The sequence below is a fragment of the Staurois parvus genome, unplaced genomic scaffold (assembly GCF_062004578.1).
Source record: "Staurois parvus isolate SC_StPar_1 unplaced genomic scaffold, SC_StPar_1.0 ptg000299l, whole genome shotgun sequence".
In the NCBI taxonomy this organism is placed as follows: domain Eukaryota; kingdom Metazoa; phylum Chordata; class Amphibia; order Anura; family Ranidae; genus Staurois; species Staurois parvus.
The window spans coordinates 15,697,622-15,712,392 of record NW_028318095.1 but is presented as its reverse complement, the minus strand read 5'-3'; the positions used below and the strand labels follow the sequence as shown (position 1 = coordinate 15,712,392).

General features: G+C 43.5%; 1 protein-coding gene across 2 annotated transcripts in view; it reads right to left on the bottom strand.

The window, feature by feature from the left end:
* Window positions 1–14,771, bottom strand: part of DCBLD2 (discoidin, CUB and LCCL domain containing 2) — a 141,264-nt gene that overhangs the window by 12,800 nt on the left and 113,693 nt on the right. For both annotated transcript variants that reach the window (XM_089682952.1, XM_089682953.1), the window contains exons 12-14: window positions 6,157–6,250; window positions 2,575–2,624; window positions 1,806–1,928 (exon numbers count right to left, since the gene is read on the bottom strand). In XM_089682952.1, the coding sequence (XP_089539078.1) occupies window positions 1,806–1,928; window positions 2,575–2,624; window positions 6,157–6,250 (267 nt within the window). The remainder of the gene's footprint in view (window positions 1–1,805; window positions 1,929–2,574; window positions 2,625–6,156; window positions 6,251–14,771) is intronic.

Below are 14,771 nucleotides of genomic sequence, written 5' to 3'. Positions count from 1 at the left end.
TGAGGAACTTCATCTTTCAGCATGACAATGACCCAATAAATATGTGCCATTGCCAGAAGGTTTGCTGTGTCTCCCAGCACAGTCTCAAGAGCATGGAGGAGATTCCAGGAGACAGGCAGTTACTCTAGGAGAGCTGGTCAGGGACGTAGAAGGTCCTTAACCCAACAGCAGGACAGGTATCTGCTCCTTTGTGCAAGGAGGAACAGGATGAGCACTGCCAGAGCCCTAAAAAATTACCTCTAGCAGGCCACTGGTGTGAATGACTCTGACCAATCAGAAACAGACTTCATGAGGGTGGCCTGAGGGTCCGAAGTCCTCTAGTGGGACCTGTGCTCACTGCCCGGCACCATAGAGCTCAATTGGCATTTGCCATTGAACACCAGAATTGGCAGGTCTGCCACTAACACCCTGTGCTTTTCACAGATGAGAGCTGGTTTACCCTGAGAACATATGACAGACGTGAAAGGGTCTGGAGAAGCCGTGGAGAACATTATGCTGCCTGTAACATCGTTTAGCATGACCGCTTTGGTGGTGGGTCAGTAATGGTCTGGGGAGGAATATCCATGGAGGAACGCAAAGACCTCTACAGGCTAGACAATGGCATCCTGACTGCCATGAGGTATCGGGATGAAATCCTTGGACTCATTTTCAGACCCTACGCTTGTGCAGTGGATCCTGGGTTCCTCATGGTGCACATCAATGCTGGCCTCATGTGGTGAAAGTATGGAGGCAGTTCCTGGAGGATGAAGGAATTAATACCATTGAATGGCCCCCATGCTCGCCTGACCTAAATCCAATAGAACACCTCTGGGATATCATGTTTCGGACCATCTGATGCCACCAGGTTGCACCTCAGACTGTCCAGAAGCTCAGTGATGCCCTGGTTCAGATCTGGGAGGAAATACAAGACACCATCCGTCATCTCAATAGGAGCATGCCCCGACATTGTCAGGCAAGAATACAAGCACGTGGGGGCCATACAAACTACTGAGTACCGTTTTGAGTTACTGCAATGAAATTTCAGCAAAGTGGACTAGCCTGCTGCATCATTTATTCACTCTGATTTATGGGGGGCCTTTGAATTCAGTCCTCTGTAGGTTGATAATTTTCATTTCCATCAAACGATGGGGCATCTTTACGTTCCTAACACATTACTCGGTCCATATCAGTATAGATATCCAGCATGATATTTTTCCCCATTGAGATCTGATGAGTTTTCAAAGTGTTCCTTTAATTTTTTGGAGCAGTGTATATAGAATTACGATGTGCCAAGCTGGACCAGTGTAAATATGCCATTAGGATTATGCCTTGAGTACAGCTGTAAAGTAGAAATCACGCATAGAAGATTTACAGAAAGCTTCATCTTTTGTAACAAACTTTTGTTACTGCCAGGGTTCTCTTTAAAAATAAAAATATAGAAGACAACAAGAGATTTGTGAATTTGTACAGTAAAATGGCCATGAAAATGGAATCAGAGCAACATGACAGGTTCTACTGAAATCTTACACCCCCCCAATCTCATGGATACTTACATTTGTTACACCGTCAGAACCATTGGGTCATGTGAGTGTTTGTGCCTGGAGATTGGCCACTCAGATCCAAACACCATATTCTGGTAGAAAGAAGAGGGGGTGCCATGCTCTACTATAGCTATACACACTGTGTATTTCCATCAGCAGAACAAAGCAACGAAGGCAAGTAGAGTGCATTTGTGACTTACAAAGAGAACCTGTCATTTAGTCCTAAATATTAAAAACAAGACAGATATTCTGTAAACACCAGTTGTTTACAGAGAAGAACAGTACCTGCTGACATGGCCACCTCTCTTGGTCGCAGACGGCTGACTTCACAGCTGCTGTACCTCACTGGGGTCTCTTCATGTTCCGCTGATTTAGCAGGAAGAAACTGCTTCATTCCTTTCCACCAGCCTGACAAATATGGAGGAAGAAGGAATTTACAATAAAAACTACCTGCTGTTCCTTCGATATCAAATTAGTAGAAATTATGGTTTAAATCTGCTCATTCAATAAATAATGCTCAAGCATTCTAAACTATACATATATCTGAAAACACTGAGATTTTGGGGTTCGAGGATCACAAAAGCTCTGAGACTGAATGGCTATAAGTGGAGTACTGATTCATGCATGCCACTCACCGAGCCCATTTTAGCCCAAGGGAGCCAGAATGGCCATCCCACCAGCTGCTCTCAAGGTTCATTGGGCTCTATAAGTAAGGTGCTCAAAGTGCACCAATGCGTTCTTTTATCTTTAGTATCTGCATAATTAATAGTATCATATCACCACCAGGTGGAGACATACTGCAACATTTCTAACATTCCTTGACACACATTGTGCTGCTTATTTACCTAATTAATGTTAAGAATCATTTTATTAAAACGCCTCTACCAAAATGTTCCCAAAAAATCCATCGGTGGTTCTAAATTCAGCAGTTAAAAGTGTTGCTAACAAATTTAGGCTTAAGAAAGACTATACTTTGGATCATTGTTTATTATGACCAACTAGCCCCAATACAGTACATGTCGCATGAACCACAGAGCTGGGTTTTAGGACGCACCTGCACGGTCCCAGTATGGCAAGTCATATGTGCCTTCAGATTTCTTCTTTCTGGTGCCAAAAAAAAAAAAAAAAAATTGATGAGGAACAATCAGTCATTTAATGTTCAACTGTTCAGTTTGTTCAAGAAGGATATTAAATGATTTACTACAGACTAAAGAGAGAGAGGGAAAGAGAGAGAGGGAATGAGGGGGAGAGAGGGGGAAGGGGGAGGGAGAGGGAGGGGGGAGGGGGAGGGAGGGGGGAGGGAGAGGGAGGGGGGAAAGAGGGGGAGAGAGGGAGAAAGAGAGAGGGAGGGAGAGAGAAGGGGGGAGAGGAAGGAGGGAGGGAGAGAGAAGGGGGAAGAGGGAGGGAGAGAGAAGGGGGAAGAGGGAGGAGGGAGGGAGGGAGAGAGAAGGGGGGAGAGGGAGAGAGAAGGGGGGAGAGGGAGGGAGAGAGAAGGGGGGAGAGGGAGGAGGGAGAGAGGGAGGGAGAGAGGGAGGGAGAGAGAGGGGGGAGAAAGAGGAGAGTGAGGGAAGGAGAGGGGAAGGGGGAGAGAGAGAGGGGGGAGAGAGGGGGGAGGGGGAGGGAGGGGGGAGAGGGAGGGAGAGGGGGGAGGGAGAGAGGGGAGAGGGGGGAGAGAGAGGGGGAGAGGGAGGGGGAGAGAGAGGGGGAGAGGGAGGGGGAGAGAGAGGGGGAGAGGGAGGGGGAGAGAGAGGGGGAGAGGGAGGGGGAGAGAGAGGGGGAGAGGGAGGGGGAGAGAGAGGGGGAGAGAGAGGGGGAGAGAGAGGGGGAGAGAGAGGGGGAGAGAGAGGGGGAGAGAGAGGGGGAGAGAGAGGGGGAGAGAGGGGAGGAGAGGGGAGAGAGGGGGAGAGGCGAGAGGGGGGGGAGAGGCGAGAGAGGGGGAGAGGCGAGAGAGAGGGGGAGAGGCGAGAGAGGGGGGAGAGGCGAGAGAGGGGGGAGAGGCGAGAGAGGGGGAGAGGCGAGAGAGAGGGGGAGAGGCGAGAGAGGGGGGAGAGGCGAGAGAGGCGAGAGAGGGGAGAGAGGGGAGAGAGGCGAGAGAGGGGGAGAGGCGAGAGAGGCGAGAGAGGCGAGAGAGGCGGGAGAGGCGAGAGAGGCGGGAGAGGCGAGAGAGGCGGGAGAGAGGCGAGAGAGGCGGGAGAGAGGCGAGAGAGGCGAGAGAGAGGCGAGAGAGGCGGGAGAGGCGGGAGAGAGGAGAGAGAGGCGTGGTACTTATTTTAGACAGGCTTATTGCATGATGCCTGCGGGCAACACAACCAATTTCAGTATTTTAGTGATGATCAGATGACCATTTGCAAGCTCACTGTCAAGCGCTACTGAGCAGAGGTAGCAATGGGAATGACTTCAAAGACCTCAAAGTAACATAAGGAAGGATAAGAACCTGTGTTTTGTCTTCATTACGTCTGTCTCTCTGTCCCAGTGACCATCCCCCCCTCATTTCTTGTCCTGCTTTCACAGGAGGTCAATTTCCCCATTAAGGGTAAAGATAGCAACAAACTTGACAAAAGTATTCACACTTCCCAAATCTTTCCAAGAAACGCTTTTGCTGCAGTTGGGCTGCAAAGTAGTAGTAAACTGCTGCTTTTCATTAAAAAAAAATCTCCTGCAAGGCAATGGCATAATGTGCTAGAATGCAATGCATGTGCCATTTTTATTTAGGACGTGTTAGTCCTATAATGTTGAATACATCATTTATGTTCACTTGATTATAGTGCACGTTGTTTTCATCACAATCCATATTGCATTTAGTTTGGTCTGTTTTCAAGCCTTTACATTTTTATGTATTATTTATGATGCATTTATAGTTTCATGCACCTTGTATGATTAGTTTTGCACATATTTTTTGCCATTTGATTTTGGCACAGTTTTCTTTGCACTGTGTTTTTTGTGCATTTTTATTTAGGACGCGTTAGTCCTATTAAGTTGAATACATTATTTTTGTTCAGTTGTTGATTATTGTTCACGATGTATTTCATCACAATCTATATTGCACTTAGTCTGCTCTGGGTTCAGACCTTTACTTTTTTATGTATTATTTATGTTCACTTGCTGATTATTACTCACGTTGTCTTTGTCACAGTTCATACTGCACCTAATTAGGTCTGGATTCAGGCCTTTATACTTATCACCTCTGTTTTGGGGTTATTTTTTCTGACTCCCCACTCTTCGAATTATTGTGTCCTTAGTACTATTGATATTAGCGCAACACCATTTTATTTGTTTTGTTAGCAGCGATGACATCTCTCCCGTGCATGCACACGGGAGTCTCTGTTTACGGCACACAGCTCTGGAGGGAAGCATGCGCCATGACATCAGCAGCTGCATCCAGCATGAATATCTCCTAAACAGTGCAAGTTTAGGAGATATTCACTGTGCCTACAGGTAAGTTTTATTTTAGGCTCAACTGCTGGTACAACTTCAAGAGCGGAGTTTACTACCGCTTTAATTCATACATACATCTTAAAGTGGTAAGGAAAAAAAAAAAAGTGGGCCTCTGCAGGATAATGTCATAATGTGCTGTAATGCATCTCATCATAGCACATTATGACAGACTTGCCTAAAACAAAGCCCTCCAGCGGGCTTCCATCTTCACCTGGTCTTCCTTTTGGGTTTGTGGGCTTTGGTCGTTTGAATGGCCGAGCCATGATGACCCCCCTCCCGCGCATGACATCCACTGACAGCACAGTGACATTACTGGCTGCTACTGAAGTAAATATCTCCTAAGTGGTGCACATTTAGGAGATATTTACTGTAGCTACAGGTAAGCCTTATGCCCTGGTTCACAAATATGTGGCTGTGCGGGCCGAGTTTTGCGCGGGCACGAGAGCCCATTTATTTGAATGGACTCCCGTGACATGCAGAGAAGTCCCTGCATTTCTGCCAAAAACACAGCCCGCACAGGAACCTCGGTTCCCAGTACGGTTGCGTTTTCCAGTGCGGAGCGGCATGCCATTAGAACTAATGGCACCCGCCAGCGGGTCTGCATTTCTCTGTGCGGCTGCACGGATTTTCGTGCGGATCCGCAGCGGCACCACCCGCACCTAGCCTAAAAGTCTCCGGATGTGAAATTAATTTCAGCAAGGTGGTTTTATGTATTTCCTCAGGCTCAGATATCCTATTTATAAGCAACATTTTCTGGGGGGTTTTTTACATTTGGACTGGGGTGCCTTGAGATTTTGTATACCTTTAAAGGGTGCTGTGACTGGGAAAAAAAAGGTTGAGAACTGCTGCACTAAATGTATGAGGTAGGGCAATTCACAGTAAGACCATGCAGATGCTACTGACTACCCTTTCACATCTATGGCCAGTTTTATGGAGTACAGACAAGCTGCTATAAAGGATCAGCACACTTGCCAGCTGTAGGCCAGAAGAATAATCTGAAATACCAGCGATCATTAAGGGGTTACTCAATGTAGTATGCATGTAATGGCCACAGGTGCAGGGTTTTACAGACATCTGGAGAAAAGGTTACAGAAGGGGAACTCTTTCACAGAACCCATCATCGCAGTGTAATAGACCTCCATAATTGCAGTTTGCCGAATGTACACCTGACTTGTCGGACGAAGTAGCCAAAGTGACCAACCTGTTCCTCCAGTGCCAGGCACAAACAAGCAGCAATACGACGCTGGTGCAGACCATGACTAAAGCTGGGACCAGGATGGCTGCCAAGGGTACATCTGTAACACATTAAAAACAAGAACAGTTCAGCTTACATGCCAATCAGTGAGCACATTCTTGTGTAGGTGTCGGAAGGAGTAACCCTCTTCGGGGTCACCAGTGTAACAAAAGCAAAACTCCTTCACGGCACATACAGCTAAATTTGTTTCTAAGTCTACAACTTGTCTGGTTGAAAGAAGAGGCATGACCAGGAACACAAACACATAATCTGTGTTAATAAATCACTGAACTATCACTTTTGAAGAAATCTCAGAGTTGCGATTTGAAAAAGAAACAAGATTTCTTCATGCACAAGGCATTTCAAAGAGTAGAAGAAAAATAAAACTAGAGATTCCTTCCATAACCAGTTAAATTGTATGTTAGTGCAAATAAAAAAAGGATCACGGACAGTACTCAATTGTTTCTTCCATAACCAGTAAATGAAAAAAACCCACAAAATTTTAATTACATGCAACTCCTGGCCTGCATTTCACAACCTCCATATTGCGTAAAAAAAAACCCTTCAGAAAATACGCTTTGACCAGCACTCCCACCAACCTTAAATGGCTGTGATCAGATTTTGTCATTCACAGTCACTATGGACAGTTCAAATTACAGTCATCACATGCAGAGCCAATCAGAGAGGTCCCTTGTGATCACTATGAACCAATCAGAGCCATCATAAGTGTGTTTACAAACATTAAAGTGATAGTAAAGGATCACATTTTATTTATAAAAATAACACATAGTATACTTCTCTACTAAAAAGCAGCCTCGATCCTCCTCTTCTGTTCTTCATCTCCTCACCCCTGCTGAATGCTCCAATAGTAAGCTGCTTGCTATGGAGGCTCGCACGTGAGCCGCACTGCGTGTCCATTGACACACAGTGTGTGGCTCGGCCCTACCCCCCACAGGGAATCAATGAGGAAGGAGAAAGCCTCTGTTCTCGTGCAAAGCGCTGGATCGAGATTGGGCGCAAGTAAATAATGGGTGTGTGTGTATGTGTTTGTGTGTGTGTGTGTAAGGGGGGGGGGGGGTAGGTGTTCAGGGGGCTGGGGAAGCTGCATGCAGAAGGGTTTTTTTCTATCATAATTCACAGAATACGTTAAGTTGTTACTAAATCCCAGACCCTGCATTCACTATATCCGGTCTCCCACAGTACACAGAACATGGGAATGCAATTATTTTAGTAACTATAAACTGCTAAATACCTTTTCCCATCAGCAGTTAGAGTCTTGTGACTTCTATCAGTGTTCAGCAAAGGCACTGGTTAAAGCTTGTAGACAGATTTTATTCTCCCCTATGAGGCTGCAGGACCCCTGACCCTCTATCTGGACAGTGCTGACTGGCCCAGTGCTGATCACATGCACTCTCCCAAGAAAAAAAAAAGAAAAAGAAAACTCTCTAGCAATACACACCAAACTGAGTATGTGCATCTTGCCTCCAAGCCTCTGTTCTATCAAGAGTTATACAGGCGACAGTAGAAGGGGAGGATCAGAGAAGAGATGATTAAACATCCTTTTTACACAAGGAGGAGGATTAACTCCCTTAGGTTTCGCAGTGAGTAGAACAAGCATGCTTTACTGCATATACAGACTGATTTTACTGTTGTGGGTATAGTAACACTATAAGTAAAAAAAAAAAAAAAAAAGTTGGCCTTTAGAACCATTTTAAGCCCACTTACAACAGAGAAATAGGAATGCACCAAAATTTCAGTGACCAAAATGTTTCAGCCGAAAACACCTCTATCAGCCTTTGGCCGATATGAAAAAAAGCACCGATACAGGTGCTGAAAACAACCCGCCACTCACCGCCCCTGCTCAGTGGTTCTCAGCCTTACCTGAGAACCCATCCAATGATCCCAGCACTGGACCTAAGAGATCAGTGAAGGAAAGATAGCCTCCATTCATCTCTTTGCCTTGTCGTTACGTCACTTCCAGTTCCGGAAGGCCTTTTTGTTGTTTTTTAAGCACTAGATCAATGCTTTTTTAGATCTAATGCTTTACATTGTAGAGGAGAGATTTGGGGTCTTATTGACCCCATATCTCTCCACAAAGAGGACCTGTCACTGCTCATTTCTATCACAACGGATGTTGCATTCCTTTTAATAGGAATAAAAGTTATTTAAAAAACAAACAGAAAAAAAATTTAACACGTTCCTGCCCGGCCTATAGCAGATTGACGGCCGGGTGGGACACTCGCCATTGTGACTAGGCATCATATGACGTCCTGTCAAAAATGAGTCGTGCAGCGGCGAGATCTGTCACCGGCTGTGTCCCATATCACTACACCAGCCCGTTGCCAGTGTCATGTGACCGCCGTGACCAATCACAGCAGATCACATGTCAATTGTATACAATGGATGGCTTCCATTCATGCCATCCATTGTATACAATTATGTTGTTAGCTGTGACTGGTCAAGGAAGTCACATGATACAGACAGGGCCAATCACAGCCCATCTGTATCATGTGATCAGTTCTGCCCAATCACAGCTAACAACAACAAAAGACTGAATGAATCAGTTTCATTCAGTAACAATGATTGCAAATATCAATGAAATACATTGGTATTAGCAATCATAATGTGTAAAAAAAAATAAAAAATCCTGATCACTTGCCCAGAGTAGTTCAATGTTACTATGGTAACATTGTATTGCTTTGGTCACAGTGTGCTGAAAAATAAAATAGTAAAAAAAATAAAAAAATTTAATAAAAAATAAAAAAAAATAATAGAAACATTTGAAAAAAAATACAAATTCAATTATAATTATTATTTTCACCAAAGAAATGTAGCAGAATACATTGTGACCTAAATTTATGAATACATTTATTTGCAAAATTTTATAACAGAAACGAAGAATAGTGCGTTTTTTTTTCTAAAGTTTAGTGTTTTTTGTTTTATTTAGCAAAAAATAAAAAACTCTGTGGTTATTAAATACCGCCAAAACAAAACTATTTGTGTGAAAAAAAATGATAAAAATTTCATATGGGTACAGTGTTGTATGACCGTACAATTGTCAAAGTGCAACAGCACTGAAAGCTTAAAATTGGCCTGGGCAGGAAGGGGGTATAAGTGCCTGGTATTGAAGTGGTTAAAGGGACAGTGTAAAAAATAAAATAAATTTAAAACAAAAATGTTTAAAGTGCCTCCATGCTCATGCGTAGTGGTGAGCGCATACATAGGCCACGCCCATATATGTAAATTGTGTTCAAACCACACGTGAGGTATCACTGCAAACGTCAAAGCAAGAGCAATAATTCCAGCCCTAGACCTCCACTGTAACTTTAAACTGGTAACCTGTCGAAATTTTTAAACGTCACCTATGGAGATTTTTAAGTACTGTAGTTTGGTGCCATTCCACGAGCGTGCGCAATTTTAAAGCATGATATGTTGGGTATCTATTTACTCAAAGTAACATTATCTTTCATATTTTACAAACAATTGGGGTATATATAGTGTTTTTTTTTAAATAAATAATTTGTTTTTTTAAACTGCGTTTGGAAAATATATTAATTTTTACAAAACTGTCCATTGCGGTTTTGGTTTTCGCCCAAGTGCATCCTGAATTTTCAGTTTCGGCATCAGAATTTTCATTTCGGTGCACCACTAGAGAAAACTCCCCTTGCTCTGTTGTGACTAGGCTGAAGGTTTGTAAAATTAAAGGTAAAGGTGAGGGAGTCAGAAAAGGGCCAACAATGATCATATTGTCTTTGTTAAAAGAGGGGGTGGGTGTGTTCAAAGTGCCACTGACCACCAATGATTGCATTTTTTTCTTTAAGGTGGGGCATTTATAATGCCAAAGACAACCGATGATTGGTTAAGGTAAAGAATTAAAGATAAATGTAGGCAAATCCAAGTTTTTGGTCTTTTTTTCCTTTTATAGTAAAAAAAGAAAAAGAAAAACCACCTCTATGATTAAGTCCAACAGGTGAAACATGTATTGCCTCATGCACACTGCACTGGTGTGAACTAGGGCCATTGGAATACATGGAAAATACTGTGCATGCATTTTTGATGAAGAAAAAAAAACATACTGGACTGCATCTGGTGTGAACCAGCCCTAAGTCTCTGAAAAGCTGAAAGCTGCTGGACAGTGTACCCAGTGGTATGAAGGTTTGGGACCGTATGAACTCAGGGACAAAGGCTCTTGACACAGACTTCTTTTATTTCAGGCATTCATCCCTGAGCACATACTACCACTCTGTACACGGTCCAGTCACAGTTTTCAGCCTCCTAAAGACTTTTATAGTATAACCAGCAGCAGGGATGGATGCTGCAGCTGTGCCTTATCCCTGCATCACAATGTCGGAATCTCATGCACAAGGGCTAAATGCCCAATGTGCATGAGGTTTTAGCGAGGTGGTCCTTGGGATGGGACCATATGCTGCAGCTTGTCCGTGAAGGTGAAAATTGGCCTGGTAATGGCAGGTATTGGCTGCTACTTTGGGGGCTCTCTCCCCTTCAAAAGTATTTTAACAGGCTAATGAAGAATGATGAGGCTGCTGCAGTCAGAACCTTCCTAGATTACTAAACGGGGCAACCCGACCTATGAAAGACGAACACCCCGCACCCACTCAACTATAGCCACCTACCTCATATAAATTTAGAAGTGTTCTGTACAGTGACCGTATGATAAAAGTCAGTAACCATATCTATGGGTATTTTAAAAAAATAAAACAAACAATTTTCTTTTTTATATATATATATATATATACACACACACACACACACACACACACACACAGGTCCATATATATTTGGACAAAGGCACAATTTTATTTTTTTTTCAGGTATTTTCCAAAACATTTTCAAGCTACAGTTATATAATGGATATGGGCTGAAAGTGCACACTCTCAGGCTTAATTTGAGGGTATGTACATCCAAATTGGAGGAAGGGTTTAGGAATTACAGCTCTTAAGAGTAGCCATCTCCCCTTTTTCAGTAATTGGACTATTGAATCAAAAGCTGTTTCATGGCCAGGTGTGGGCTACTCCTTCGTTATTTCTTCATCAATTAAGCAGGTAAAAGGCCTGGAGTTGATTCTAAGTGTGGTATTTGCATTTGGAATCTAATGTTGTGAACCTACATCATGCGTTCAAAGGAGCTGTCCATGCAAGTGAAACAGGCCATTGTAAGGCTTCAAAAACTAAACAAATAAATCAGAGAGATAGCAGCTACATTAGGAGTGGCCAAATCAGTATGGTACATTCTGAGGAAAGAAGAACGCACTGGTAAGCTCCGCAACATAAAAAGGCATGGACGTCCACAGAAGACAACAGTGGTGGATGATCGCAGGATCCTCTCTATGGGAAAGAAAAACCCATTCACAACATCCAGACAAGTGAAGGACACTCTCCAGGAGGTGGGCGTATCATTGTCAAAGTCTACAATCAAGAGGAGACTTCACTAGAGCAAATACAGAGGGTTTTTGCCAAAAAACATCTAAAAAGCCAGACCAGTTCTGGAAAAGCATTCTTTGGATGGATGAAACTAAGATTAATCTGTACCAGAATGACGAGAAGAAAAAAGTGTGGAGAAGGCTTGGAACAGCTCATGATCCAAAGCACACAACGTCATTAGTAAAACATGGTGGAGGCAGTGTGATGGCATGAGCATGCATGGCTTCCAGTGGCACTGGGTCATTGGTGTTTATTGATGATGTGACAGAAGACAGAAGCAGCCGGATGAATTCTGCAGTGTTTAGAGATATACTGTCAGCCCAGATTCAGCCAAATGCAGCAAAGTTGATTGGACGGTGCTTCACAGTACAGATGGACAATGATCCAAAACATACTGCAAAAGCAACCCAGGAGCTTTTGAAGGAAAAGAAGTGGAATATTCTGCAATGGCCGAGTCAATCACCTGACCTCAACCCAATTGAGCATGCATTTCACTTGCTGAAGGCAAAACTAAAGGCAGAAAGACCCACAGACAAAGAACAACTGAAGACAGTTGCAGTTAGAGCCTGGCAAAGCATCAGAAAGGAGGAAACCCAGTCTTTGGTAATGTCCATGGGTTCCAGACTTCAGGCAGGCATTGCCAGTAAAGGATTCTCAACAAAATATTAAAAATGAACATTTTATTTCTGATTATATTCATTTGTCCAATTACATTTGAGCCCCTGAAAATGGAGGGACTGTGTATAAAAATGGCTGCAGTTCCTAAATTTTGTACTTAATATTTATGTTCAACCCCTTGAATTAAAGCTGAAAGTCTGCACTTCAAATTCATTTGGATTGTTTTGTTTTAATTTATTCTGGTGGCATACAGAGCCAAAAAGTATGAAAACTGTGCCTATGTCCAAATATATATGGACCTAACTGTATGTATGTATGTATGTATATATTTGTATATTTATTTTGTGCAGGTTTTGAAACCTTTTCAAACAACTTGTTTCTCTAGTACAATTTTTAAATATTATAGTCACGATGAAAGTTGATACATGTGCTGTTAGTATTTTGCCTCAGGGAGTGCCCTATTCAAAGGCCCCCTTTCACTCCGGCTAACCCTAACCCTCCCTAAAGCAAAAAACTTAACAGCTTGTTAGCTTACTGCTATGAAAAATGAACATTCCTGTGATGGGCCTCCAAATCCAACAGGACCACAATGTATATGAACAAAATAAACTAGAAAAAGAAACTGAAATCCCCTTTGAACACATTACAGATAAATATCAGAGCTGAAATGTTAAGTATTTCTCTGGACCATGCTTTTAATTTTCACTTATTAAAGCAGACAGGGATGCAAGCCCATGTCACGAAACATTCTTACATTTGTAAACGTATGAAAGGGGTCAGGGCCCTTCCTGATTGCTATAGAAGCCCGTGTTTTGCATTGCTTGAGGTAAAGGGAGTATAAAAAAGGGAGTCAGATAGTTAAAAGGACAGTGTAGTGAGCCTTGATGAGTCAGCGCTGTTCCTTGCAGAGTTCATAGCACTCTGATGTCAACCCCAACATTCCTGACTGGAAGCAGGCCACTCACAGCTGACATAAGGCAGAGCTAAGCATTTCTTAGCCAGTTCCATGTTCTCCAACCCTCTCACAGGCTTCACTTGCTCCATACGTTTGACCCAGACTATACACACTACTGCAGTCAAGAACACTTCAAAAAGAAACTGCTTTAAAGAGCAAAACAAAGCCGTCAACAGAAATGTAACCAAACTCTGATCAAACAAAACACTTTACACATCCAGCAGACGCTCTCTTTTTACTGCACAGCTGGCCTCTTGTTCTGCCAGGGCCCTTTAAACTTCATGGCCGCATGACACTGGATACAGGGACTCCCATTTTCGAAGTCTTCTATTATGGAGGGCCCATTTATACGTATGCGTTCTGTCGCGGTGCGGAAATGCATGCATGTTAACCCCTGTTCAAATATTTTTCAGCATGTTTCCATACACCATACTACACTCAAAATGCATGAGCTCCTTTTTTTTTCTAATTGTCCCTGCTCAGACTTGCACACTCAGTCACCCTACGCTCAAAAAAGTATAAAAGCTTTTTTTCCCTGAGCCTGCCCGGGTGTTTTCGGCTCCATAGACTCCTTTCTTCCCCTTGCAATCTTCATGTCCAAACCCCTCCCCCTGAAAAACACTTTAACCGTCTAACGTCCAACATATAAGGTAATGACAGGCGCAAGGCGGTTCTCTTGTTTTGGGAGGATGTCATTGATCGGTGGGGCGCTGTGTCCCGGATCACCGATTAATGGAAAGAGTCGATGACGTCGGCTCTGTCATGTGATCAGCTATGTCCAATCACAGCAGATCGCATGTAAATAAGGAAATGCCGGTTATCGGCATTCCTCTCCTCACGAGTTGTCACGCTGACAGTTCGTGAGGAGAGAAGAGACAGTAATTGGCATTAGTCAGAGGGGACATCTACACTGATCATCAGGGCACTGATGATCAGTGTGCCTTGATTATCAGTGTAGCCCCATCAGTGCCACCTGCCAGTGCCCATCAATGCCACCTGCCAGTGCCCATCAGTTCCACAATGCCACATATCAGTGCCTACCAGAGCACATCAATGCCACATAGTGCCCATCAGTGCCGCCTATCAGTGCCATATATGAGTGCTGCCTTTCAGTGCCCATCAGTGATGCCTGTCAATGCCCATTAGTGTCACCTACCAGTGCCTCCTCATCAGTGCCACCTATCAGTGTAGCCTATCAGTGCCCATCACTGCAGCCTCATTAGCACACAAAAGTGAAGGAGAAAAATCACTTATTTACAAAATTTTATAACAGAAACAAAAATAAAATTAAAAAAAAATTTTCCCCACATTTTCGGTTGTTTTTGGTTTGTTTCGCAAAAAATAAAAAACCCAGAGGTGATTAAATACCACCAAAAGAAAGCTCTGTCTCAAAAAAATAATAAAAATGTCATATGAGTACAATGTTGCATGACCGCGCAATTGTCATTCAAAGTGCGACAGCACTGAAAGCTGAAAATTGGCCTGGGCAGGAAGGGGATGAAAGTGCCCCGTAGGCAAGTGGTTAAAATCAGCAGGATTATGCTCTGGTCAAGTGTGAATGCAGGCTC